The sequence below is a fragment of the Mus musculus genome, chromosome 1 (assembly GCF_000001635.26).
Source record: "Mus musculus strain C57BL/6J chromosome 1, GRCm38.p6 C57BL/6J".
NCBI classification, from domain to species: Eukaryota; Metazoa; Chordata; class Mammalia; order Rodentia; family Muridae; genus Mus; species Mus musculus.
Genome location: NC_000067.6, coordinates 164,436,016 through 164,463,743, shown reverse-complemented (window position 1 = coordinate 164,463,743; position 27,728 = coordinate 164,436,016). Strand labels below are relative to the sequence as shown.

Below are 27,728 nucleotides of genomic sequence, written 5' to 3'. Positions count from 1 at the left end.
AACCAGGGGACCTCTATTCAGGAGCACCACCATTATCTTCTGGCCTTTGTCTGAATCTGCAGTGAGAAGCTGAAGATTAAGATGACAAAAAGAGACATTCTCTTTTATCTCTAGAAGACTTCAAAGTCCTAGAGGTTCAAAAAAAAAAAAAAATCCAAAGAGGGTCATAAAAGACCCCAGCTCTCCCTCTTATCCACCTTTGTCCCTAAACTTTCCTAGAGTGCTTGTAGAAGAACCTTCCTTCTCCTTTAGATTGCCCTTTCAGAAAGTAATCCACCTTTGACTTAAAAACAATTACGTTTAGGGGTATGTCTGTTGTAGGTATGTGCAATGGAGTGCAGGGACCTGCACAGACCAAAGGCACTGGCTCCGGAGGAAGCTAGAGTTTTAGGCCATTGGGAGCTGCCCGATGTATGTGATGAGCACTGAACTCAGGCTCTCTGGAGGGAGTGCATGCTATTCTTAAACACCAAGCCACCTCTCTAGCCCCTCCACACAACTGTCTTGTAAACAGATGGAAGATTCTGGAAATGAATTTACATATATATATTTATTTTGAGAAAACTATCACTCCTGCCTTAAAGCAAACCTCCTTGGTAATTGGGGCTACCTTGACACTACTCCTTACAGACCCTCATCCTTACTTCTGGCGACTGAGCCTACATACGCATCTAGACAAGTGCTCTACCACCGACATACATACTCAGGCCAACGGCTTTATTTCTAAAGCTGAGAGAAGATGCCTTCTTTGGTGCAGATACTCTAGAGGAATTCAATCAGTCCAGCCCTGACTGGGGTGTGAAGGAGCAGCTTCGGTCCTCCAAAAGCTCCAGAGAGTTGGTACCAGTAACCCACGGGTCTCCCAAACATATGGGTGAGTCATGACTTGTTGGCGACACCACTCACCTCTGTTTTGCCAGAACAAAGCCAACACCATTCTCTATATATCGTTTTCTCTTGGTTGCGGCCACCTCCACCATATAGGCCCTAAGATGGAAGGAGATGGAGAAGCTTAGCTTGTCTCAATACACAGATGTCTTGTGGATTCATCAGTTAGAAAACAGAACAGCAGAAAATTATCTTCCAGTTTCCAAGCCAAGCAACGTCCTGGGCCTCCAAAGAAAGGTAAGAAAAATACAACTTACCAAAGAAGCTAGGTTGAAAAGGTCTCTTTGGGGTTCTGAGGCAAGGTCTCATGGAGCTAGCTTAGCCTCAGATTTATGCAGCAGAAGATGACTTTGAACTTCTGGTCCTCTTGTCCGACCCTCTGGACTATGAGGATAACTAGAATCTTGATCCTTAGGCTACAGGGTCTCTATTTGTTATTTTCATACTCTCCTCACATAGGTCATAGACTCCATTCCAGACCTAGGGATATAGAAACGTGTCGAAAAGACCACAAATGGAAGCAGTGGAGGACAGTGCCTATTAGTCTCCATTTGCCCATTCAAGGTGTCTGAAACCGGATCCCTCTCAGAGAGTAGTTTCTCTAGTAACCATGAGGCAACCATTATAAAGCAGAGTGACACCCTGTGGACTAATCAGGAGTCCTTCTTGATAGATGGTGAGGGTATTCAACCCTGCCTCTTGTCCACTTACAGTCCAGCCACGTTGACCGGTCCACAGCCTTTTCCCAAGCCCTCCAACTGCAGAACTGTACACCCCAGCTGCTTTCCCCCACGGCCTGCCACTGAGCCATTTTCTTCTGCAGTGCACACAGCTTCTGCTGCCAGGATGAGTCACCTCGGCACTCATCCCCTCAGCCCCTCCACTCTGTACTTAAAATACTCCGGGGCTGGCCGAAAAGAACCCCGCTGTGTGTGAGCACGTGTGTGAGTGTGTGAACGTGGGGTTGGCAGCTCAGCCTTCCGCAGCCTCTGCAGAGCCTGAGTGCATTCTGTTTGCCAGAGGGCTTTAGAGAGCTGACTGCTCCAGGGAGTTCTGTTTTCGGCTCTGGTTCTCTCAAGCAGGCTGCCAAGTCGCACTCTTCCCTTTGTGGGCACCTCCATTTTAGTCTCCCTGGCTAGGGGCAGAAGAATCTTATAGGTGATGTGTTCAGTCTCGTCTTCTCAACCCCGTTTCTGGATGGCCATCTTGCTGCAGTCAGGAATATCTATCTCATCCTGCTTTTACCTGCTGGACCCTGTCTCTGCCCCCCAGGTAAATGCTCTATCAACTACAAATGCAACTGGCTGTTTTCGGGAGTTGGAATCTGTTATCCTCACTTGGATAACGCCCCGCCCCAGTCAGTTCTCGGCTGTCAAGTCTGTTTAATGCTTCACCTCTGTCCACCCACACAGAATATTAACCTTGGGCAGAACCAATCATAGGATACCAGAACCATCTCTTTTCCCTAGCCAGCACAGAAAGATGTCTGACAGTTGTTCTCTCCTTGAGCCCTTATACTGAGCTGAATACACTCTTTCTCCAGTGAACTTGCACAGGTACTGCGGGAACAGCGCTCTTGGTTGGTCCACACCCAGCTGTGTGCTGCACCTGCTGGAGGCACCCCTCCCTCTCGAGAACCACACACATTTCGATTTCAACCTGCTGGTACAGCACCCTTCACAGAAGGGGCCCTGGAACAAAAGCCCAGCCCAGTACACTCCAAAGGGACATTATGTGCTTGAGTTATTCATTACTTGAGTTAGCCGAGGTCATAGAGCAGGAAGCACGTTGGGAAGAGAGGGAAAAGGTGGCATTGAGGGTGGGGAATTAGTCAGGGTGACCTTCCAGGTGAACTCAGAGTCCTAGTTAAGTATCACAGTTAAGATGGTCAGTCATAAAGTCATACCAATAGCCTCAAGGTTAGGCAAGGTCACGTGGAAGGAATCATAGTTAAGCTAGCTACTTAATAGCTTTTGCTATGCACCAGGCACTGTGCTTAACACTTTCCCACATCCTTCTTTTAATCCTGGCTACAATGTATCACTCTAATTTTACAGCCCTGGGAACAGCCCTGGTGAACAAGCGCCTTGACCAAAGTGGAGAAGCTGGCAGACCTGGAAGCGGGGAATGTGAATACCTCTCTGTCTCGGTTTTCCCAGGGCTGCTCTAGATGGGAAGATGGTGAAATGCATAAGACAGCTCCAGATGGTGGAGACTGGCTGGGCAGGTGGAGCTTGAGGTGAGCCAGAGACAGAAATGGGTCCCACATAAGTGGGCTGAGATCATGTTCTCCCATGGCAACACTAGCTCTGGTGGGAACAGGGATGATTCTAAGGAACCTAAAGGGGGATGCTGCGATGGCCCTGCATGCCTGACCTGCGCAGAGCTGAGGAACTCACCTGAGAAGGGGAGAAATCTACCCAAGGAAGACCGGGCAAGGGCAAGAAAGTCAAGCAAGCTTGTCTCCCACTCCCCACTCCCAGTATAACTGGCATTTATCATACAAGTCGACAGCTAAGGGGCAGCACTTTTCTTTTCTTTTCTTTTCTTTTCTTTTCTTTCCTTTCCTTTTTCTTTTCCTCTTCTTTCTTTCTTTCTCTCTTTCTTTCTTTCTTTCTTTCTTTCTTTCTTTCTTTCTTTCTTTCTTTCTTTCTTTCTTTCTCAATAGTAAAGAAAGTTCTGATTTAAAACCTGCCACGATGAACTGTTTGCAAACTGTTCTGGGGGTTTGAGGTACACTGGCTATGAGGAATGGTCACCGCATCAGTCTTAAGAGTCCTCTTACTCACTTTTCTTTCTTCCTCAGATGTGTAATCCTCCTGCCTATCTCCAGTCTGGGATTATAGGCAGAAACCATCAAACTCCAGCCAAGTCTCATCCCTTTTGAAGCTACTTACACCCTACTTATTCCTTATGGTTTTTTTTTTCCTGATTCTGCCCACGGGGTTTCCTCCCTCATATATATATGAGGTACACACACACACACACACACACACACACACACACACACACACACCTCCCAGTGGTCTGGTCTGCGGAATCCCCTCCACAATGTAAGTTCTGCCTAGAGACAGTGGCATCAAATCTACAGGTACAGTCTCTTCTAATAGCTTACCAACCACAAACTTGGGTTTTTTCCAAAATAAACGCTGCAGGGGCAAAGCAGAGTGACTTCTTTCTCAACAAGCTGCTCTCACAGTTGTCCTTGACACAGTGGGTCGGCAGCCCCTGTGGACTCCATGAGACTCAGTTGCTATGTCTCCCCTGAATTTTGGGTATTTTAAGGTTTTCTTCAGTCTTGCAAGTGGGATTAATGAGAAAAAGCTCATTTTTGCATCCCTTCGGTTTTGTCCTTGGGCCTGCAAGATTGACCTTGAAAATGGCAGGGTGTCTTGGGAACCCATCTCTGTGTTGGGAAGGTCTTTGATAAGAAGCTAGCTCTTTGCGCGACCGGCCAGGTCGCTCCAGGGACAGGCTTTTCTGCAGCCACTGCAGAAGCCTCGCCATGTTTTCTGCTGTGTCATCACCATAAGAGCTGTGTGGAAAGCTGTTCAGGGGCTCGGTGGATGAAAATAAGGGCGGATTTTCAGCCAACAAGGATGGAAAGAATGGTCATGTCCAACACAGTGCTCTGCGACATCTTGACATGTGAGCTGGGTCTTCCCAAGTGCTCTGTCATTCCAAGAATTCTACAGTATAGGGTAGGGGTGCCCCCAGTGAGACAGAACAGTAAGCCAATGGGAATACCAGCCACAGACCTGGGCCAGGAGAGTCTTAGGTGGCTGGGTCACGTGCATAAATTGTTCCCCGGGGTCTAGACTGGCAGGAGCCACAACCGGTTCCCAGCTACAGCCCAGGGTGGGTTTGGCAATTGTCCGGATTGAGGTGGTTCAGGCCGCCCACAAGCACAGACCAGGAGTCAGGAACCGAGGCTGCCCGCTGGGCTGGCCTGCAGAAGAGGGACGGGCCGGAACTGCAACCGCAGTGGCAGAGAGTGCGAGGGGGCGGCAGGTGCATAAGCAGAGAGGCGGAGCAGAGCTGGGCAGAGTCACTAGCGTCCTGGAGTGACCTTCCCCCACCTGGCCATGGCCTAGGGGAGGTGGACCTGCAGTAAACCCCGACCAGTACGAAGGGGTAAGACCAGTACGAAGGAGTTGAGGTCTCCGAGGTTCCCAGAGAGCGATGCAGGTGCAGGCCACAGCATTGGCGAGCGGGGGCCGGGAGGACGAGGAGGATTGTCCAGGCACAGCTCGGGGCAGAGAGAGGGCCAGCAGAGCTGCGGGAGCAGTACTCACCCGCCCCCAGTCCCTCTCCGCACCCCTGCTGCGGTGCCAGCCCCTTTAGCTTTGCCGGCTCCTTTGTGCGGGGCCCCGCGCCCGCCCCTTCGGGGGCTCAGGCCCCGCCTTCTCGGCGCTGGCGATTGGCTTGCCGTGCCGCCGGTAGGCGGAGCTACGGATGGTGGAGGCGCGGTATATAGTAAAGGTAGGGCGTGCGCCCTCAGCCAATTTCTCGGCTCCTGGCCTGCGCGCCCGTGTGCCGAGCCCGCGCTCCACTCCGCTCGCCCTTCCCGGTGACTTTCCCTCCTTGTCCCTGGTCCATCTCGCCAGAGGTCACAGCAAGCAGAGTGGTGCAGCTACAGCTTGAAGCAGCAGCTGCGGGGTTCGCTGAGCCCCCCGGAAGGCGATCGGAGTGCGGGGAAAGCCCGAGAGCGGCCGCGCGCCCACCTCTAGGTGCGGGGCTCGGAGCCGCCCAGCCCGCGCGCGCCCTCCTCCCTCGTCCCTCCTCCCTCCGCCCCCGCCGCACCTCCCCCTCCTCCCGCTCTGCCTAGGCTGCTCCGCGGCGCGCCTCGCACTCGGAGAGCCGCAGCGGCAGCGGCGCGTCTCGCTTTCGGAGACAGAGCCGGGCCGCGGGGACACCGAGCAGCCGCCGCGAGGACGCCCAGGGCGCGCGCCGCACTCGCCCTCCCTCGGCCTCGGCCGCCACTGCTGAGCAGACACCATGGCCCGCGGAAAAGCCAAGGAGGAAGGCAGCTGGAAGAAATTCATCTGGAACTCGGAGAAGAAGGAGTTTTTGGGCAGGACCGGTGGTAGTTGGTGTAAGTACGCGCTCCGCGGCTCTGCCGTCGGCGCCTTGGCTTTTCTTAGGAGGCGCGTCTGTACGCGAGCACTGCGGACAGTTCGGCGCCCGCGGGGCTGACCAGGGTGTTAGGGAGTGGGTGGTAGGAGCTGCTAGGAGCGTGCGGCCCTGGGCTTGGCATCCAGTGACAAATGTGGGGGGTCCCCAGGATGCGCCTCGGGTGGGGAGCTGGAGCTAGGGTTTTGGGTATGGTAGGGATCTTCGTTTCCTAAGCCTTTCCTCCTGGGAAATTCGGTCAGGTTCCAGGAGCCTATGTATGTACCCTCCCTTTCCATCTCCCAAGACCTTAGAAAAACGAGATTTGGGGCCGTGAGCAGAACTCACGAGCGTACCTGTTCTAATGCAGACGATGCTGCGATAGATAGCATCATTCTTCCAGTCTAGAAATGTATCTAGAATGGATAGGAACGGGGAGAAGAAATGCATCCACACTGCAGTCCTCACACATTGCAGTCATCACAGCCCAGAAATGGCCCAGTGAGCTCCATTCATGGCTCGTTTTTTAAGCCTTGGCTAGACATGGTGTTTTTAAGCTCTTCATGATACAAACGAAGAAACAGGTTATATTAGAGCATTTCATGCAGCCTGTTGCTTCCTTGGCTGGACTCCCCCTCATACCCCATTGAAAATTACATACCGTGTTTGTTTTTTACCTCCTTACACTGGAAAGGTACTAGGTTTTTTTTTTTAAGGTCATTTTGAAGGGCATAGTTGTAGACAAATCCATGAGTCGTGACTGCGGAAGGGAGGGAGGGAACTCCCCTCTGCTGCATCACTGCCCCCCTCCTTCTCCAGTATCACCATCACCACCAGCTCCTCTACCTTCTCTCTCGCCTCCTTCCCCCTCCCACCCCTATAGCAGCAGCATTGCAGGAACTAAGGGAACCCTGAAAACTAACGATGCGATGCTGCGTTCCTGTGTGGGGAGGGTCTATGGAAATAGACTGGAGAATGAGTCAGGGAAAAGAGCGCTTGGCTGACATTTTGAAAAGGAAGAAGCTGGGATGTATGATTTTTTTTCCTCCTAAAGAAAAAAAAAATGCAGTTAGGGAGCCTCTCAAAAATAAAGGGTTAATAATGCATCATTCTTCAAGGTTATGAAGGTGACGCCTCATTCATTCCACGGTATTACCAGGGAGCATAGGCATCCCTGAGCCATGGGAAAATGGAGTCTTAAATGGATGGCTTTTTATTTCGCCTTATATTCCATTTTATTTGTGGAGACTGTCCTTCCATGGGAGTATGCCCGTAGCATACCCGTGTTTCTGTAACGTGGAAGGAGAGACCTGAAGAGATGTGAGGTTTGTAAAGGATGACCAGCCTGGGCTATTTCCTAGCAACTCTTTGTAACTCAGCTAGGAGGCCTAGGAGGTGCACTGCGGAATTGGCCCCTCCTCCCACGTTGGCTAGGGCTGCTTTCCCTGGTGGTCTGGCCCCTGCAGCAGCATCACAGGACCAAGGGGGTGGCACTGACGCCAGGGACCTTGTGAAATTTGCCCTCTAGTGTTTTTCCACTTCTTAAAACATCTTTCTTTTCCTCATTCCAATCTCACACTCCTTCTTTGAATAATATTTGCTTTAGAGGGTAAGGAAGGCAGTATGGAACAGCTTGTTCTTTAAAGCGACATTTAATGGGACAGCCCTTCTGTATCAGACAGGGAGAGAGAATGAGCCTGTGTGGTCTTGAGGGTCACATCCAGCAAGGTAGTGATACCCACGGACTTAGGAAGCAGCTGCCGCAACTCATCTTCCATTTTGTGGGTGCTGAGCTCGAAACCCAGTTTGTGTTTTGTGCAATCCTATCTGTGCCCCTTTCACAATGTAAGAAATGACAGAGAAGTTCCTATGTCATAGAGAGAGAGATGCCCCCTTTCCAGCTCTGGGCCCAACATGGATGCCCTTGGGACCAGGGCACGATGCCCTTGGCTCCGTTTTGCTTATAGGTAGATTTTTCACCAAGATGGACGGCAGGAGGCTCGAGCCTGTCACCTGCTGGAGAGATCACAACTTACAAAAATCACTTTGTGCTTTCTACCTTTTCATTAAGTTTATCCATGTGTTGGTAGGTTTTTATATTTGCCATTGGTTTTCCAGGTCACTTTTTAAAACCCTATTTTTGGCATCTTAAAGAATATATATATATATATTTATTTCGCCTTATATTCCATTTATATATATATATATATATATAGGCAAAATTCCTCGTGCTCCTTGTTCTTTAATTATAGAAGGAAAAGAAAATTTGTTTTAAAGAATACAAAATGCCTTCAAAGCCGATAACCCAGCCTCCAACATCATGTCACCCAGCTGGTTGGTGGCACTAACCTAGTCTTTGTATGTGTTTCTCCGTGCCACTGGTAGCCTTGGTCTTGGGGAGAACATTGCCCGAGCTCACTAGATATGCGTGCTGCGCTCTGTCTAACCAAATGACTTTACTGCAGTGACAGGTTTACCAAGTCCTGTGCGGCAGCAACACAATCCCTCACCCAGCTTTGGTATTCTGTGCTCAGAGTGGAAAGGGTGTATATGTTCTTGAGCTTAATCATTGCGCTTGTAAAATGACTAATTTTTCCATCAATTTGTCTTTTAAACAGTAGCCTCAGTCCTGTGCCTTCTTAGGAGTCCAGGATATGAGCAGAAGGGTTGTAGTTGTTGAGGCAAATGTGGCTGAGAGCACCCAGGGTGGCACTGGAAGGGCAACAGGACAGGACAGCAGCCGAGAAGCCAGGCTCTCCAGGGGCTCTCTCGCTCACCGACTGGGTTATACCAACTCTGTACCTCTTCGCCGGAAAAAATTTTCCAGATCCCTTGACGTCACAGGCTTGCCATTAGCCTACCGCTGCCTGGATACCAAACGCAGCACTTAACCCTTGCCCTGCCAGGAGGAAGGGACAGAATGGGGGCTGTGGTTCTAGAAGATGCAGCCTCCTCTCTTCTCATCTTTGCTTTCATCTTTATGTAGGGGAGACAAGGGATGAGGTTCAGCGTTTTGTGTGGGATTTTATGTGTGTTCTGGTTCGTTTCAATAGCTCCAGAACACTGCTGTCTTGAAGTATGGATTCCTGAGGGGAAAGTTGGTGTTTTTCCATGTATGGAGAAGGCTGTGTGGCTCATTTCCACAGCTTGTGTGCCCACTCCACTCCTGGCCCCCTACCAGCATGTACACATACGCCTTTTCAATAGTCCCTTCACCCTGTAGCGTTTTTTCAGAAACCCTTTAGGAGGAACCTGTGCGCCCCCCCCCCCCCCCCCCCCCCGCAATCATGTTTCTGATAACCTTACAGATCTATTGCTTCCACTTTTCCCTTCTAGATGTGTTGTTTGACTGGCTCAGGACAGCCAGGCAATGCCTAGTGCCTAGTACAGCCTGTTACTAGGCTGCTAATCAGGGAGCTAATCCTTGTATACCAGTAACTGATAGCCTTATTCCAGTCTACCGGCTTCACGGTGGTTCAGGGTGTTTTTTGCTTGCTTGCTTGCTTGCTTGCTTTTTTATTTTTAAAGTTTATTTGTAGCTATTTCAGCCTGCCTTCTGTTAACTTCTTCTTGTTTCTTCTTCTGTGAAGAAAAGAAAAATGTAGCTTACACAAGCAGTCCTTACTCTGCTGGTCAGATGATAAGGTAAAAATGGCGGCCATTTGTACCATAGGGTTTCCTTTGTATGTTTGATTGGTTCCAGTTGCCGCCCTGTGTCCTTGAAGAAAAAGATAGTGCTTTGTAGACAGTGACTTGTTAAAGAGAGCTCCACCTGTATTTCTTAGCCTTTAGCCCCACAGGATGTGGGGTACCAGCAAGCGAGCGATACCCCTGCCCCTGAGGGAACACACTTCCGAATGTCAGATGCATTGCATAAGCTTTCCAATGCAGCTGCTGGTTTGCTGCTGATTTTCTTTTCAGAAAAGGAAGTGACTTCCTGTTTGTTAGCCCTTCAGCCACCTTAAGCATTTCTCCACCTGTGCCTTCCAAAAAAGTGTGCCTCCCTCTTTTGATTACTGAGAGAAACAGGCTGAAGAGGAACAGGGAAGGAGGTCTTTGGGAAGCCCGGGATTTGATTCCGAGCCTGTGACTACATCACAGCCGTCTCTGTCTGTTCTCCCCACAGTTAAGATCCTTCTGTTCTACGTGATATTTTATGGCTGCCTGGCTGGCATCTTCATCGGGACCATCCAAGTAATGCTGCTAACCATCAGTGAACTGAAGCCCACATACCAGGACCGAGTGGCCCCGCCAGGTAAAACTCAGGGAGTGGCTTCTCCAGAGATAAAACGGTTCCACATCCAGCCAAGAAGACACCTTCAGAAAACCTTTGTAGTAGAGCTTCAAGCTAAGTATGGGGGAGGACTCAGGACCTCTGCTGCAGCCATGGCTGCTGCCCGCATGGCGGCTGAGCTCCAGATGGCTGGCCGCAGATGTCTGTCCTACACAGTTCTGGGGTGAGGGTGGTGTATGCAGCCCCACTGTGTGATGGAGCACATCAGGTCCCCTCCGGGCTTCATTCTCCTTGGCCTTAACACTCAAGTGCTTTGTCAGCTGGTTCATTCTAGGGCCGTTCTGGCTCTAACACATGTATTTTTTCACTTGTGATAAATCCTTCAAATAATCGTGCCCACAGAGAGGAACCATGAATTCAGGGGTCTATTTTCTCTCTTGCTGATTTGACCTTGAACACAAACACCCTCTAGGCTTATCTCAGTACGCCCCTGAGGGTTTTGTGGGCCCTCTTTCCAGTTTGGCTGTCTCTGTTCTCTCTAAAAACTTCATCAGGAAAAATAGATCTTCGTAGAAGAGGGAATCCACCATTTGCCTCCTCTGCATGGAGGACAGCTGGGAGAGGAGTGGGGTTCGTGTTGCATAACTTTCACTTCTCACCCTATAAATGACCTTGAGGTTGCAGCGGGTGGGGGTAGGGTAGCAGTGTGTCTTCTGTGGGCAAGACTTTGGCTGGCTTCGGTTTGGACACAGCCATCTGTAGGTGACAGTCTTGGGGGCCTCTGCAAGCCCTGAGCAGTCCCTGTTGCAGACATGTCTCGCACTTCTCCTTGGGTATAAGGAAGAAGAAACTGCAGAATGCACAAGTTGCAAACAGTATCTCACAGTACTAAGTCAACAGTCCTCGGGCACAAGGCAAAACCCAGGATATTTTCAGATACATTTAGGTGGGAAGTGAGAAAAGAGAACGTGTAAGTATATGCAGTGACTCGACCTGCTTCATGATGCCCGGATGCCTGCAGCTCTTCTGTACCAAAAGGTGGGTCTTAGGAAAGGTCGAACAAAGCGAGGTTCCAATGTGCTGAGAACTTCAGGATCTTCAGTGTTTTGCGTGGGATCCTGTGGTTATAAGGCTTGTCTTCCATGGCCTCTTCTGCCAGCACAAGTAGTCATAGTAATTTGTACAGAGCTCTTATTTTTATGTTTTGTCAATAAGTGGTTCTTTAGTCATGATTCTGTTTTATTTCTTTTTTAAGAGTTATTTATTTTATTTATATGAGTACACTATACTGTCTTCAGACACACCAGAAGAGGGCATCAGATCTCATTACAGATGGTTGTGAGCCACCATGTGGTTGCTGGGAATTGAACTCAGGACCTCTGGAAGAGTGGTCAGTGCTCTTAACCGCTGAGCCATCTCACCAGGCCATGATTCTGTTTTATAGTAACTTAAACTTGAAGCAAAGGTGACCAACAGAGTCAACTTTATGGGGGGGGGGTGACTATAAACTTTGGAAAAATAAGTCATTTATCTATTTATTTAGTTTTTGATTTTTTGAGACAGCGTTTCCCTGTGTAACGCTGGCTGTCCTGGAACTCACTCTGTAGAAGGGGCTGGCCTTGAACAAACAAACTCAGATCCATCTGCAGGATTCTGCCTCCCAAGTTCTGGGATTAATGACGTGTGCCACCACACATGGCAGAAATAATGAAATAAAATTTAAAACATTGTTTTCCAGGTGCTTTTCTAAAAAGAAACTTTACCTTCCAAAATAAATAGTCCAAGGGACCGATGCTGAGTAAGGATTTGTAGCTGACCTTGCCCTGCTTGTCTGAGGTGCTCGGTCCCCTCCCCCATCCCATCTCCCTCTTTTCTTCCCAGCCTTTCCTATGAGCACCTATATTTAGTGCTCGCAGCAGTTGAACTGACCTGACAAACCCTCACTTCTCCAAAGAATGTGAGTGGCTCATCTTGGAAATATGCATTCCTGTCCTTTGGTCTGAGTCACAGGCGAAGTTGTCAGTCCTTCACCTTCCCAGGCATCTCCTCTGTGGGTTTTTAATCTTAGTGACTTCTGTCTCTGTCTGTCCTTAGCTTTTACTTTAGTAGCAGAGTCTACACACCGCTCTGCCCTAACCCTGTGGGTTTTTCTCTACCTCTCCTGACACTTTTTCAAACATGATGGTTGGTGACTTTGAATCAGGGCAGTAGAGCCCTGGCTGGTGAAAAACACAGCTACTGGACAGTCCTGAGCACTCTGCCCCCTGAGGGACCCTAGCTGGACCCCCATCTTTCAGAAAAGATGCTGAGAATGTGTCCTTGGAAGGTATTAATGATGCATTAGCCTGCAGACTGAGTAAATGTGTGGAAGTCATTCTGATCATCTTTTGGTTTCCACTTAATTAATGTCTCCAAGCCTACATTTTTGTCTTGAGTAAAGAGAGAGTTCCCAGTCAGGTGTACAAGGGAAGTGTGTAAGACCATAGCACTTAAAGATACTAGGGTTCATGGTGTGCCATCCTCTGACCTTGGGGCATGAATACAAACATGGCTGGCCAGTCAGCTTTGGCATGCGTTTTTACACATTGAAATACCTTGTAACTAGATCTCTTCCAAATAGTGGGACTGGGCGGGGCCAGATACAACTGTGGCAATCCTGCCCTGCTATAATTGTGTAGGTTGTATAATGAATAAGCTACTAGGCCAAATGGGAAAGTCACAGACAGAGGGGAAAGATACAAAATGGGAGGGAAACTGGAGGACCAACCAGTCATGTGATTTCTGGACTCTGAGCAGTAGCTGCTGTTCCTTCTAAGGTCTTACCGCTGCGGTTGTTAGAACTAAGCTGCTCACTCCACCCAGAGAGCAGAGTCTTAGATGAGATGTTGACACATATTATTAAATAGCCCTTTTTTTGTAGCTCAAAAGGAAAAAAAAAATCACCATTTCTAACTTTCTGTTACCTTAATGTAATCAGTATTAAAGCAGTGTTCAAAGCTCAAAGCTATTAGACAGGGCTTCCTGAAATTCTGTCAGCCTAAGAAGGGAGAGCGGGGACTTTGGAGTTGATCCCATCCCCCACCACGTTCACCACTGACCACACCAAACCTCAGTGTCATTGTGAGGCATATCCTGTGATGATTAGATAGGAGATCTATGCAGAGCGTTAGTACTTAGCAGAGGTAAACTAAATATGGCTGTTGGCAGCAGCCTTCGTCCTTTCTGTCTCTCCTTCTGCTAGAAGCAGAAGGCTCTGATTCCCAGACAGCCAGCTTTGGGTGACGGGGATGCTAACCATCCTCATCAGACCTAAGTTTCATGGTGTCAGTCCACCCTTAGCTTTCCCTGAAGCGGATTTGGGTATCAGTGGATTAGAACACATAGAGCCTCTGGTGAATCTGAATGCCACGGTAGCCAGCTCCCCTCTTCCATACCTGCACCTGCCAGCTAGCATCTGAGCTTCTGTCCAGAGGAGAAGCTCTTGGAGGGTGCACAGCGGCAGTGTCGCCTCTCAGCTGAATCTCGGAGAGACATTGCCATTTGCTGTGCTGTAGAGAGTCAAGCCCGGGGCACACGCCCAAGCATCCATGTACTCCACATGCACTCACACTCCTCCTCACCAGGCCTTGCTCACCTGGTGGCCTGCCCAGTGGTGTAATGGAAAAGTCTCTTTCCTGGGCTGTGTCACCCATCCCCCACCCCAGATTATACTAGCAACTGTGCAGTGAATTCGAAGGTCACTGTGTGTCATGCCGAGTCCTCAGAGTTCGTTCCCATCTGGCTTGCTTCCTGGAGCAAAGGTAGGCATTGTATTCTCTGTTCTTCCTCTTAAAGTTGTGAGAGGCTCCTTGTTTTATTTGTAAAGATGGCTCAGTGAGGAGAGAACTCAGTTTAAAAGGGTCAGACTCTTGGCACCTGGGTACCCAGAACTGAGGCAGGAAGGTGGGGTGGGTGAACATGAGCAGGAGCAGCCATTCAAGTTTCATCTTGTGGGTGGAACATAGCTAAGCCATATGGGGGCACAGCCATCACAGCGCACCCCTCAGCATGCTTCACGCTCAGAAAAACTGTTTTCAAACTACAAGATGATTGGCTTTCTCCGATATCAGCTTCTCCTTGTGATTTGGAGAAACTGTACCTCAGAGTGTTAGGGGCATTTATTTTATTTTATTTTATTTTATTTTATTTTATTTTATTTTATTTTTACCATTTCCTGTCAGTCAGTTCTTGTGTGAATGCCACAAGCCTGAAGTGACACTGACATATCTGCCCTTTTCCTCCATGGTCACTTGCATCCCTTGTTAGCGCCTCTTAGCAGATGTCCTACCTCTGCTTACTTGTCTTCAAATGAGTAAAACCCACTTTTCTGCAGTTCTGGGCTGACCTGAAACTTGTGGCAATCCTCCTGCCTCTCAGCCTCATGAGTACCGGGCTTAAAGACACGAAGACAGTGTCACTTCAGGCTTGTGGCATTCACACAAGAAGAGAACTCCACCCTGGGAAACGGCTACAAGGTTAAAGTGGCCACTTCTCTTTAAAGTACTTCAGCTCTGGGACCCTGTGCTCACACATTCATTTCTGCTGATGTAGAATCAGACAGGAGAGGACAGGCCATTGGCCACTGAGGGCTCTCATGCAGAAGTTGCCACTCGACGTTGACCAGACTCCAGAGAGGCTTGGACAATGAAGGGCATCTGATGGTGTATTATTGCCCAATAGCTTCTGACCAGGAAAGTACCCCACATCATTGGGGATAGGCCCCTAGAGTACTATCTATACTAAGGTGTCAGATTTCAGGGTGTTAGTTACTTAGCCAATGCTGGGTTTTGGCATTTGACAAGTCAAGTATACACTTGTTCTTTGTTTGACCTTGGCAAAACCAAAAACAAACAAACAAAAAGCCATGCTGTAAAATGTCCAGAGCTTGTCTATGTCTTCCCCTTCATCAAGAAGTAGTAGCTTCCTTGTTTGGGGAATAAACACAACCATGCGCTGGCCAAAACATCACGCTCCACATGAAACTGTATTTTTAAATGATATAATGTCCACACTAAGTCATTCCTCCTCAACATCTGAAGTTGGATATGCAGCTTCTGAGAGGACTCCTGATGGTTATTCTGAAATACTGGAGGACCTGGGAGCAGAGTTTGTGGCATTTGGTTTAGACTGGGCAAATTTCTACACACCAAGGGTGGTTAACCAGCTAAGTAGACTGTAGAAAACAGGTGAGCTATTCGTCCAAGACTTTTCAGAGGGAGCACGCTTGAGGTATCTGGGTGTACCTAGGTTATAGATGGGCCTGTGGCCTCAAGGCAGGCCATTTATTTCCAGCTAACTGGGCCTCCAGTCACATGCTAACCCTGAGGCAAAAGGTAAGTGGGAGGGGACTTGTTCCCAGAATTCTGTTAGGTTAGTCCATAATAATCCCACAGATAATAAATAAAAATAAAGCATCTAGGTTGTTCAGATTGACACTTAAAGGGAGGTACTCTTCCAAATGTAACTGTAAAGGCACATGTGCAATAAGCCGTAGTCACTCCTGTTTCTTTGAAACTGGAAAGCACTTTAAGCCTGGAATGGATAGGAGACATGCTCATGGGAACGTTTCTCTTAGCTTCCGGCGCCCTTGGAGGTTTCTGTGGAAGATAATACCTGTATGAAGAGTATTTGGCTTTGACTCATCAGAAGTATCATATCGAATGACAGGTCCAAGCAGTGGCCCTCTGGGAGCTTTGGGATTCACTGGGGAAACTGCTACAAGGTTAAAATGGCCACTTCTCCTTAAAGGACTTCAGCTCAGGGAGCAGACTGAGAAATCACAAACTTGCTACATTGTAGACCTAACTGGAAACAAAATGGCGGTTAATGAAAAGCCTCTTTTATTTTTGTCTTCTTCTGTTTATCCCAGCTAAGGTGAGCACCCACTAATGCCTGAAGTGGGGGCGTTTGCCTCCTTTGTTTCATAGGAGGTGGAGTCAGGAGAGGCAGGTGCATCTGGAAAGGGCAAGTGTGAAGTCAGAGGCGTGTGTGTGTGTGTGTGTGTGTGTGTGTGTGTGTGTGTGTGTGTGTGTCTCTGTGTGTGTGTGTGTGTGTGTGTGTGTGTGGTTGGTTTTTTGAGACCAGGGTTCTCTGTGTAGACCTGGCTGTCTTGGACCTCTGTAGATCAGGCTGGCCCTGAGCTCAGATTCACCTGCCTCTGCTCCTGGGCGCTGGGACTATGGATTGTGTTACCACCACCTAGCAAAGCCAGAGGTTTTTGTTTTTGCTTTTACATAATCCAGATCTCAATGTATAGCTGAAGTACTTGTAAGGACCCCAAATTAACATTATTCAAATTATTGTTTCAGTCCCCTTAGGTGACTTTGCTAGGTAACAACAGGACTAGTTTTTGCGGTGGTGGCAAAGCAAGGCTTTATTGAGCTTCACCTCCTTAGTGGACATTTAGGCGCCGAGAATAGTCAGGAGGCAAGATGTGCTTCAGGGCCTGTGGTTTGGATGTTCTGCTCTGACCTCTGGGGGTTAGCACTGAGGCAGGGCTCGCCCTTCTTCAGTTATTACTAACAGCTTTAGGGGCGGGCAACCAGAAGCCAAAAGCTCCTGTGTAGGTGTCCCAGCTGGCAAAGGCAGCAGTTGGTGAGTTGGGGCCGTAGGGGTAAGGATGTGAACTATGGAAGTGGTGGGAATCGGTGTGGTTCCAGCGTTTGGTTTCGTTATTTATTTGCTTTGACTGGAGGAGGATGGTACTGATGGCACGTCACGCTTATGGGTCAGTGGTGCCACCACAGGTAACTACAGTACACATCGTTTTCACAGGTCAGATGGCAGGCAGTGGGCAGTGACGCACCTGTTCATAAGTGAGGCCGGCATACACATCTGGGTGAACCCGATGTCCTGAAAAACAAGGACTGAGTTACAGGAACTCATATTTGGGGGAGGGGTCTGGCACATGTCACTCTGTGTCTCTTAATGGAGACCTCTTGGAGTAGTGAGAGAATGACAAGGACTCTGTAATCCCATGGTCCTGTGCTCTTCTGAGAAGTGGCATCGCTGTACCTCGTATAGACACCTAAGAAACGGCCCCTGGAAGAGACTATAGAGGGACAGCTGGAGAGTGAGAGGCAGTGGGGAATTCCAAATGATGCCAGGGCAGAAGGGACAGTGACATGGGCGAACCTGCTTTGCCACCTGGGTCCTACCTTGTTTATTTTCAGTGTGAACCTAAGGTCACTTTAGTGAGAGTAGCTTGTCTGTCAGACTCCCAGGGTGGGGCTTTGCTGTATCTCCTGCTCAGCTGGGGACCATAACTTGCACTGCTGTTACTTAGCACGCTGGTGGCCATTGCTGGTGGCTGCAGTCTCTTTTCTCCCAGCTTCTCTCCTTTCTGTAAAGTAGGTAGGGCTACTCCTAGCCTTCTGACATCCAACACCTTTCATTTCTTCCCCTTTCCAGCTGCCTCCACCCTCCTCCTGGGCCCTGGAAGCTGAGTGGCCCTGTGGTAATCCTGGGCACATAGTTCTACCCTTTCTTTGTCCAGTTCTGCCTGACAAATTCACAGGCACTTGCTCTTGGCTCTTAGGCATGACTAACCCCTCAAGAGTCCACTTTCTCAGGATCCCAGGGCTATTGTAGAAAAACTCCCTCATTCTCCTGACTTTCTATTCTCTAGTTTTGGCCTGTGCCCTTCACTTCCCCAGGGTCAGCAAATCACCTTGACTTACGTCTTGTTTACAACTCGGCCTAGGCGTGGGTGGCCCTCTAGCTGCCTACCCTATTTGTTTCGGCCCTGTCCCCTTCCTGTCCCCTTGCTGTCCCATGCTGGCCACTGCTGTTCTTTGCCCTCGATGGCTTTCTCCTTGCAGAGGTCAGTGGTTGTTGCTGCTTTGCTTTATAGCACAATGGTAAGTCACAGGACCAGCCTCCCATGTAATGTTAAAAAGAAAAATGTCTAGAATATATTGAGATTGATTTAGACATGAAAAGAATCTTTCCTGACTTAGGAGCTCTTACAGAATGTTTAATCAAGCCAGGTGTGGTGACACACACCTTTGATCCCAGTGCTGGGGAGGCAGAGGCAGGTGGGTTTCTGTGAGTTCCAGGCCAGCCTGGTCTACAGAGTGAGTTCCGGGACAGCCAGGGCTACACAGAGAAACCCTGTCTTGAAAAAAATGGGGTGGTATTGGTGGGGGAGAACATTTAACCATCGTGCCCTTCGTTTATTTAACGCTGCAGAATTTATGAGCTAATTCGGAAATGGCGGCGTTCCTTCCCCCCCCCCCCCCCCCCCCCCGTGTCCTTTAAGCTTTGCCGTTTGCCTTTTGAAGAAGATTCCTTACATTAAAAAACTTACTGTTATCTGAGGTGTTCACGTGCCATGGTACACACACGTGCAGGTCAGAGGGCAACTTTATGGAGTCAGTTTCCCCTTTCTCCCTTTATGTGTGTCCCAGGGATCCAGTCACATCAGTAGGCTTGTACAGCGAGTGCTTTCCCTGCAGAGCAACCTCACCCACCCACCCCCCAAGATTCCTTGTTGTTTGTTTGGTGTGAGACAAAGTCTCACTGTGTAGCCCTGGCTGGCCTAGAACTTGTTCCAGGCCGGCCTGGAACGTACAGGGATCCATGAATGCTGGAATTAAAGGCCTCTGGCACCAGGCTGCCCAAGAAGGTGCTTATCGTCCGTCTTGACATTGTCATCTTGAGCACTCCTCTTCCCACCTCTACTCCTGCTTCCTCATCTTCATCTCCATCCCTTCTGCCATCCTTCTGCATGGCTGTTCACCGAGCTCCTGCAGTTGGGCCATGTAGCAACTATTGAAGCTCAAGGCAGTCCTTACTAGAAAAACTAACAGCTATGGCCTGTAACTTGTGTTGAAGGCTTGTTCTCTAGTGCCACACATGGCGCTGATAAATAATTAACCGAGTTGTCTGTGCATCCACTTGAATTATGCCATTGTCTGCACCGATGTCACCACTAGCAAATGCTGATCCTCCAGGGCAGTGCTTCTAAACCAAGGGTGCTTTGGGCTTAGAGGTTATGCCCAGGTAGGTCTGGAATGGATCCTGTGAGGCTACCTGTTGAACCAGCCTTTGAGGAGAATGGTGTGGGTACCCCCACCTGCCAGGAGGAGACGGAAGGAGGTCAGGTATAGCTCTTGACTAGCAGGCCCCTGACACAAAGTGAGGATGCCAGATGTCACAACAGAAAACACAGGATAGCTGGTTACCTAGAAGTCTGTTGCACAAGAGTGTGTATTCCTACTTAGAGTTGTCTCATGTTTATTTGGAACTGGAATGTAATTGGGTCTCTTTACCTGTCAGTTCTGGGATGGAATGCCATTGTAATCGCCTTTCCAACGCACTGCCCTGGATCTGGTGCTATTGTGTAGTGTAGACCAGGAACCCATGTAGAAAACACTACGAGGGCAGGGGCTTCTGGACGGGAGAGACACAGCAGAGACGGCAAACCCACATCATGTGTCTTGAATGTCACTCTGACAGAGCTGACATGCTCAGACATCTGTACTGGCAACTGCATATATATCTTGACATCCCCCACACCTCCTTAGAAGCTGAAAGAATCTATCCTAGGTTACACGAGCCAAAGGATTGTCTCTGTGGGGCAGTGTTGAGGTTAGAGAGACTGAGATTTTAACTAACTCATTGACATGGAACATGGGGCAGGTGTCGGCTCCACACTTCCGTGCTATTACTGACGGGAAACCACCTGTACAGCGGCTGCTAGCAACGCAGCTTTAAATGTGATTGCATCGGAGGGCACTAGAGAGCCACAGGCCTTGGAGGACTGCACAGCTGGGTTGGGATTCTGGTTCTACTGCTTTCTCTGGCCCCCTCGGACAGAACACTGTGCCTTTCACTGCAAGTGACATTCTCGTTCATAAAACAGGTTAATGCTACTGTGACGTGTTGCCAAGGAAACTGGATGACATTCGATATTACATCACTATCGATACAGTTCGATACCTAATCTAAATGCCATCGGATTGAATTCACCAGGGGAGTGGGGATTTAATCCATCCCGTGAGCCAAGTGGGAATGAGTGGCGAGGGAAGCGTGTTTGTGCGGGGAACGCCTGCGTTTGGCGCCTCCCGGTCGCCTTCCTACTAATAATGACCGCCTTTCTGACTCTTCCCTGGCGTAGGATTGACACAGATTCCCCAGATCCAGAAGACTGAGATCTCCTTCCGTCCTAATGACCCCAAGAGCTACGAGGCCTACGTGCTAAACATCATCAGGTTCCTGGAAAAGTACAAGGATTCAGCCCAGAAGGACGACATGATTTTCGAGGACTGTGGCAGTAAGTGACTGGCTCAGGGATGGATGGGTGCACGTGGTCCCACTATTGAGAAGGACGGGTTGTCGTTTGGCTCCGTTGCTTTAGTAGTTTAAAGGCAATGTCACGGAATTCTCGTTAGAATTTACACAAGGTTTTCACCTTACTTCACGACGATGAGAAAGGGACGCATGATAAGCAAGGAGAAATCATGAAGGAGAAATGAGTTAATGAAATAGCCATTATGACAAGAATAGCCATACATAATATCTTAGTCAGGGTTTCTATTCCTGCACAAAACATCATGACCGAGAAGCAAGTTGGGGAGGAAAGGGTTTATTCAGCTTACGTTTCCACATTGCTGTTCATCACCAAAGGAAGTCAGGACTGGAACTCAAGCAGGTCAGGGAGCAGGAGCTGATGCAGAAGCCATGGGGGGATGTTCTTACTGGCTTGCTTCCCCTGGCTTGCTCATCCTTCTCTCTTATAGAACCCAAGCCTACCAGCCCAGGGATGGCACCACGCACAAGGGGCCCTCCCCCCTTGATCACTAATTGAGAAAATGCCTTACAGTTGGATCTCATGGAGGCATTTTCCCAACTGAAGCTCCTTTCTCTGTGATAACTCCAGCCTGTGTCAAGTTGACACAAAACTAGCCAGTACACATAATATATATCAAATATACAACAGAGAATATGCATTGCTTTTCTACAGCCTGACTTAAAATTCTATGTTCATTTCACTTTTCTCTGGCTTTTTACGTGAAGTGTGAAGAACATTTCCCAGTTGAATCAGTGCTTGTCATGAGAGGAGAATGTACAGCTTCCAAAGACAAAACTGATGACTTCCGTCTTCTCTTTGACCATTTCCCCTCCGACTGGAGGCGTAGCTCCAGAAAATTCTGACCCAAACCTTCCAGCTCGAAAGTATTGACAACCTTTTAAATTCATGTCCTTGTTGTAATGTCCCTGTTTCTGAGCATCGCTGTGTGGGTCTGTGAAAGTGCTGCTGCTGCTGGTGCTGAAGTTATGGTCTGCTTTCCTTCAGCCCTAAGTAGCTAGGCGATCCATTAGAGCAGTGGCTCTAAACCTGAGGGTCTGGGCCCCTTGGGGTGGAACGTCTCTTTCCCCAGGAGTGGCCTAAGACCATTGGGAAACAGATATTTACATTATGATCCATAACAGCAAAATTACAGTTATAAAGTAGCAGTGAAAATAATGCTATGGTTGGGGGTCACCACAACATGAGGAACTATGTGATAGGGTCACAGCACATTAGGAAAGCTAAGAATCACTGCCTTAGAAGAAGAGAAAGACCAGCCAAGCCTCAGTCGCTGCTGTTCATGAAGCACAGCTGGTGAGCAGGTTGGCTTTGGGGTCACGCACCAGTGACTGCCTCTGCTAATACGTCTTTATCTTTTGAAGAGAGCAGACAGCTTGTGGGAAGTCCTTGTCTAGCGCAGGCCTCACGTAGCCCTGTCTCCAGTGGGAAATGATAAGGAACAAGAAGTTCTTTTCTTTCTTCACGGTGCAGAGCCGAACGGTTGGTGCACGCTATGAATGTGTTTGTGCTTTCAGATGTTCCCAGTGAACCCAAGGAACGGGGCGACATCAATCACGAACGAGGAGAGAGGAAGGTGTGCAGGTTCAAGCTTGACTGGCTGGGGAACTGCTCCGGTCTCAATGATGACTCTTACGGCTACAGAGAGGGGAAGCCCTGCATCATTATCAAGCTCAACCGAGTGTTGGGCTTCAAACCGAAGGCAAGCGCTATTTTACAGTCTCACATTTGGGGGCCTAGCTGATGTTTCAGAATATGCTCCCTGGGACTTGTGAAGTGCAGTCCGTTAGGACTGTAACACCAGGCTTAGCCTCAGACACTTTGAGCCAAGGCTAGCCTTATTATGCTCCCCATCCTCCTGACCCCGTCTCCCCAGTGATGTGACTGTGGTGTGCTCACTGCTTCGTGTCCAGATAAGAGAGTTCTTTGCCCACGTGAGGGTTTCCTGGTTGTGTGCTGCTTTTGGCTTGGGTCCTTAAAGGAGCAGCAAGGATATTTCAGAAATGCTGTCTGTTGATCAGAAAGAAGTTTTTTCCCCGAGTGATGATTTCATTACTAAACCTAGAACCTACCACGGTCTCTGCCCTTTGATAACCACACAGTTTCTAACAAGTGACCATTACTTGATCAGCAGGTTGTCACTGTTAACCATTTTGTAAGAAATTCTTTACAGAAAAGAACTGGTGTTGTCTCATCTTTTCTGAACGGTTATTTCTCAGACCATGAATGAAGCAATGCCATCCTTCCATAGGCGTGGCTTTGGTCTCCAGGGTCCCCTAAGGCTGACATGAACACTGCTCAGTTTCTCTTGCATGTCAGTTTGTTTCCGTGATATTTGCTACCCCAAAGGAAATCAAATCAAAACGTGGATTTTCTTTTTCTTTTTGTGAGCTACGGAATCTATGTAGGCAGCCCTGGCTGTCCTGGAACTCTTCAGACTAGGGTGGCCTTGAACTCACAGAGATCCACCTGCTTGAGTGCTGGGATTAAAGATGTGTGCCACCAACACCAGCAGGAATATTACCTTAAAGATGCATCAAAGCTCCTTTATGCAACCAGAGACAGGAACAAGTTGTCAGTGGCTGGCTGGCTGGCTGCTTGTCTTGAAGGATCTCTTGCGAATGTTAGTGTACCTTTCAACAGATATTTAATCTTCCCACAGAGACAAGCATGCAATGGGAAGTACTGTGGTTAGGACTACTACCCCACGCTTGTACTTGACTCACATGGCTAGGGTAATCTAGCAAAAGGAGGAACTGCTGTGGTTTATGAAGGAAGCCCGAAGCCAGTTTCTGCTCTCCCGGTCATTTGCTTTTAATACCGCTCATCACTTTCAGTGGCACCTGTGTCACAGAGCCACAGCCTGGCCCACTGTGTGAGTTCTGTCTTCTACATCTGAATGTCCTGTTCTGTGACGGACATTGACTCCTTCAATATTTTGGTCCCCAGTTAATACATTGCTGCTTCTTATTTGTCCCTCCTACCCAAATCCCCTGCTAGCTTGTCAGTGGGATCGGGTTGTTTTGTTGTTGTTGTTGGAGTGCTGTGACTCATCATTCCCATTGGTGTGCCTGGTTCCTGTCTTCGGAGGACAGATTCTGACCACCTCTTTGATCAATAAGTGTTTTCTATTCCAAGTTTTCAAGGTAGATGTATTGGTAGCAGAAAGCCCCCTAAAAGAGTCAAATCTACACTCCATATCTTAGGTCAAGGCTCAGATGCAGGGCTAACCTGAGTAAGCAAATGGCTGCTCTCCAGCAATCCATATTCATCAGCCTTTGGAGCTAGATGGGCCAGGGATGGAGGAGGAAGGCTGTGCATTTGGCTGTAACTGTTGTTTTCAGACTGCCCCCAGTCTTAGCGGAGGGTGAAAGCCTGTTTGAAGACAGCATTGTTGAGGAAAAGCCCGACATATTTACCCTTGCCTCAGTATACAAGTCCAGCTCTTGCACTAGAGGTGCACTGGACACTCCATGTGGTGACTGCCATCTTAGCAGGCACCCAGTTAGCTTCTCATTGTCCCTAGTCAGGTTTACAGTAGGCTGGCGCTGTGTTAGCTACAGTAGTAGGCTGTGCCACAGCTCGTTTGTAGTGCTCACTTCAAACAGATCTAAGTTGTCTCAGATTGACAAGGTGGATCACGCATTTGCCTTCCTGACGTGTCTTATTATTTCAGCAGCTTACTGTCAACATGTCCATTTCTTTGGACTACAGCTGAGTTTTAGTTTTCAGAAAAAAAAGTATCTTTTGCTGACCAGTGTGGGTTTTACTTTTAGCCTCCCAAGAATGAATCCTTGGAGACTTACCCACTGATGATGAAGTATAATCCAAATGTCCTGCCTGTTCAGTGCACTGGCAAGGTGAGAACGCTTTCGGGGCTACTGAGGGCGGGAGGGGAAGTGGGGCGGGGCAAGAGGAGTGGGTGAGACTCCTCACAGTTAAAGGGACAGTTTTAATGCAAGGAACTACTTTTGGGTGTTAGGCTCCCAAGATGAATCGTAACTATACAAGCTAAAAGGGACAGAACTGTAACTAATAAAACCAAGTTTGTTTACTGGCACAAGAAACACAGGTATCTAAATATCTGAATTTAATGTAATAGAATGTGGGTTTATGGACCCGCAGAGGTGAGCTAGCCCACGGCATGTGTTAAATTCTGAGGCCAACTTTCTTTTTTCACTCTTAATGAATGCTAAAAATGAGTGCTACAGTACCAAGCCAAGAGATGGATGTAAGAAATAAAGGACACATATGTAAGTCTTCGGAGAGAATGTCGCTGAACACTGTCCAAAAGCCAGGGGTTCCTCTCACTGTTGGCCTTCCTGCGAGGCTGAGCCAGCTTAGAGAATCACTTACTTGGTCTCTGCCTCAGTGTCTCCATTTGCAGAGCCCCCTTTCGTGAATGCTTCTTGGCTGCTTTCGGCCAGAACCGACCTTTATCCTGTGGTGTCACCAATCCACGCCACCCACTGCTTGATAGGCTTAGCTTCTGAGAGGTTTGAGGTAGGCACGCCACTGCAGCCTCTGATGGGGTTGAGAGTCTCGTTCGTTAGAGCAAGACGAGACCCATGATGCGTGTATGCCCTTAAAATTAAATTTCATGTCCTTTTGGTTTCCAGAGAGATGAAGATAAGGATAAAGTCGGGAACATAGAGTACTTTGGGATGGGCGGATACTACGGCTTCCCTCTGCAGTATTATCCCTACTACGGCAAACTCCTGCAGCCCAAGTACCTGCAGCCCCTGCTGGCCGTGCAGTTCACCAACCTCACCGTGGACACTGAAATCCGCGTCGAGTGTAAGGCGTATGGTGAGAACATTGGGTACAGTGAGAAAGACCGTTTTCAGGGACGCTTTGATGTAAAAATTGAAATTAAGAGCTGATCACAAGCACAAATCTTTCCCACTAGCCATTTAATAAGTTAAAAAAAGATACACAAACCTACTAGTCTTGAACAAACTGTCATACGTATGGGACCTACACTTAATCTCTATGCTTTACACTAGCTTCTGCATTTAATAGGTTAGAATGTAAATTTAAAGTGTAGCAATAGCAACAAAATATTTATTCTACTGTAAATGACAAAAGAAAAATAAAAATTGAGCCTTGGGACGTGCCCATTTTTACTGTAAATTAGATTCCGTAACTGACTTGTAGTGAGCAGTGTTCTGGCCCCTAAGTATTGCCGCCTTGTCTATTTTATTTAGTGTACAGTACTATAGGTGCGCACTCTGGTCATTTTTCAAGCCATGTTTTATCATATCTGTTTTCTACTTTACGTGAGCAAGGTTTGCTGTCCAAGGTGTAAATACTCAACGGGAATAAAACTGGCATGGTACTTTTTCCTTTCTTTCTTATTTTCTTGGCTCTGAAATTTCAAAGGTAACGGCCCATCGATGAGCATTTTTAACACACTCCATAGTCTCTTCCTGTGGTATCAGGTCTTTATTATTATTTTTTTTTTTTCTTTATTTCCTGGGGCTGGGGGGTGGGCTGTCATGGGGGAACTGCCCTTTAAATTTTAAGTGACAGTACAGAAAAATCAAGGTGATGGGTTGTGTTGTGCTCCGTGCTGAATGCTGTCTCGCCATCTCTCCCCGTGTCCTCCAGTGTGTTCTGCAGCTGTGTCTGAGACTGGGATCTGCCTGTCACTGTGGCTAGTGATGGGCTGGGTAGTTTGCTTATTCGTCCATTTCCTTTCCTTCTTTCCTTTCTCTGGAGGCATCATGCGCTGGTGCTGCGTCCTTATGAATGTTTTGACCATTTTCATGGTGGAAGAATTTTATATTTATGCAGTTGTACAATTTTATTTTTTTCTGCAAGAAAAAGTGTAATGTATGAAATAAAACCAAAGTCACTTGTTTGAAAATAAAAATCTTTATTTTGAACTTTATAAAAAGCAATGCAGTACCCCATAGACTGGTGTTAAGTGTTGTCTACAGTGCAAATCCATGTTCTAGCATATGTAATAATTGCCAGGAGTACAGTGCTCTTGTTGATCTTGTGTCAGTCAGGTTAACACAACGGACAATAAAAGAATGAACACATTCCTCACGTGTGTGACTCGATTGTCTGGGCGTCTCAGTCTGTGTCGTCTTTACTCTGGAGAGCTAATTATCCAAGATCTTGAAGAAATACTGGACCTGAAAGGCAAGCACAGTCTGTCATTAGCTACAGGCAGGTCTGGGCTCTCCCACCTGCCACCTGCTGAGAGGATGGAGGACCCAAGGGACCTGGATACACACCTTGTCCCCAAGAGATGACCGAGTTAACAAGAGGCAGAAAGGAAGGCTGTGGCTTGTTTTTAGAAGTGTTCTACAGTGCTGTTCCACTCAGTGAACACAGGAAATCTTGACTCCTGTGTCAATACATAGCTCAACAAAGTGTTCGCTGAGTGTGTGTGTGTGTGTGTGTGTGTAAATGTTTCTATTGGTTAAATTAAATTTTAGGTTTGAGACTCAGGGAATTAAATGTGTGCATCTCCCTCTGGTTCAGGATGTACTTTCTTGGCCATATTTAATAAATGGCCTTAGTGTCAGAAAAGATAAAAAAATTACACTTTCTGGTATAATGGACTTGAAGATTTGGTATTGCCAACATGGGGATGTGCAAATGAGAATGATGGTGACATATGGACCTGGAAACCTTGCAGAAGGCCTGGGTAACCACAGCTCAGCTACATTCCCTCCTACCTTCAGGCTACTGAGAATGCAGGTCCACGCCAGCCGACTCTGAAAGACTAGAGCTAGTTTACAAACACTAGTAATAGAGTGAGTTCCCACCTATTGTTCCATAGTAAAAATCCCCATTTTTTCCTCTCCGTATGGCATACCACACCTGTGATCCCAGAACTCCAGAGTCAGTAAGACCTTGTCTCACCGTGCAGCAGCAAATCACGGATGACAGATGAACAGCAAAGGAACTGTCCCTCCACGTGGCAGGAAGGAACAAAAGAGCTTTGTTGAGCAGCCTGGTTGTCGAATTTTACGGGTTTTAGGAATTCTCCTTAATTACCGGGGAACTGGCAAAGTTCATAAATGGTATCCTCAGTATGAAAGTGCTTTTCTCAAAATATCAGCCATACATTAATGGGAACAGGGGTGTCACTCCAGCAAAGAGGACGGTTTATTTTATTGAAAATAA

General features: G+C 48.1%; 2 protein-coding genes and 1 long non-coding RNA gene across 9 annotated transcripts in view; 1 reads left to right on the top strand and 2 right to left on the bottom strand.

The window, feature by feature from the left end:
* Gm32391 (predicted gene, 32391) overlaps positions 1 to 5,221 on the bottom strand; it is a 5,963-nt gene extending 742 nt beyond the window's left edge. Inside the window, exons 1-4 of one of the 2 annotated variants that reach the window (NR_168342.1) lie at positions 4,004 to 5,221; positions 1,146 to 1,368; positions 907 to 987; positions 1 to 69 (exon numbers count right to left, since the gene is read on the bottom strand). The exon at positions 1 to 69 is cut by the window's left edge and continues 742 nt beyond it. This is a non-coding gene — a long non-coding RNA (predicted gene, 32391). The remainder of the gene's footprint in view (positions 70 to 906; positions 988 to 1,145; positions 1,369 to 4,003) is intronic. The other variant, NR_168343.1, reaches the window with a different exon arrangement.
* A 167-nt stretch (positions 5,222 to 5,388) lies between these two features.
* Positions 5,389 to 26,645, top strand: Atp1b1 (ATPase, Na+/K+ transporting, beta 1 polypeptide). Its single transcript, NM_009721.6, has 6 exons — positions 5,389 to 5,983; positions 10,127 to 10,255; positions 20,394 to 20,549; positions 22,103 to 22,287; positions 24,362 to 24,445; positions 25,205 to 26,645. The coding sequence occupies exons 1-6, from the start codon at positions 5,887 to 5,889 to the stop codon at positions 25,466 to 25,468; spliced, it is 915 nt and encodes a 304-aa protein (NP_033851.1). The 5' UTR covers positions 5,389 to 5,886; the 3' UTR covers positions 25,469 to 26,645.
* Positions 26,444 to 27,728, bottom strand: part of Nme7 (NME/NM23 family member 7) — a 129,777-nt gene continuing 128,492 nt past the window's right edge. For all 6 annotated transcript variants that reach the window (XM_006496692.3, NM_138314.4, NM_001293313.1 and 3 more), the window contains one exon: positions 26,444 to 26,728. In XM_006496692.3, coding sequence (XP_006496755.1) covers positions 26,696 to 26,728 — 33 coding nt within the window. In that variant the 3' untranslated portion in view covers positions 26,444 to 26,695. The remainder of the gene's footprint in view (positions 26,729 to 27,728) is intronic.

Excerpts from the sequence above, each read along its gene's own strand:
- Atp1b1 (NM_009721.6), top strand. The coding sequence starts at position 5,887 with ATGGCCCGCGGAAAAGCCAAGGAGGAAGGCAGCTGGAAGAAATTCATC. Across the intron at positions 10,256-20,393 it reads GGACCGAGTGGCCCCGCCAG|GATTGACACAGATTCCCCAG; the intron begins GTAAAACTCAGG and ends TCCCTGGCGTAG. Across the intron at positions 20,550-22,102 it reads GATTTTCGAGGACTGTGGCA|ATGTTCCCAGTGAACCCAAG; the intron begins GTAAGTGACTGG and ends TTGTGCTTTCAG.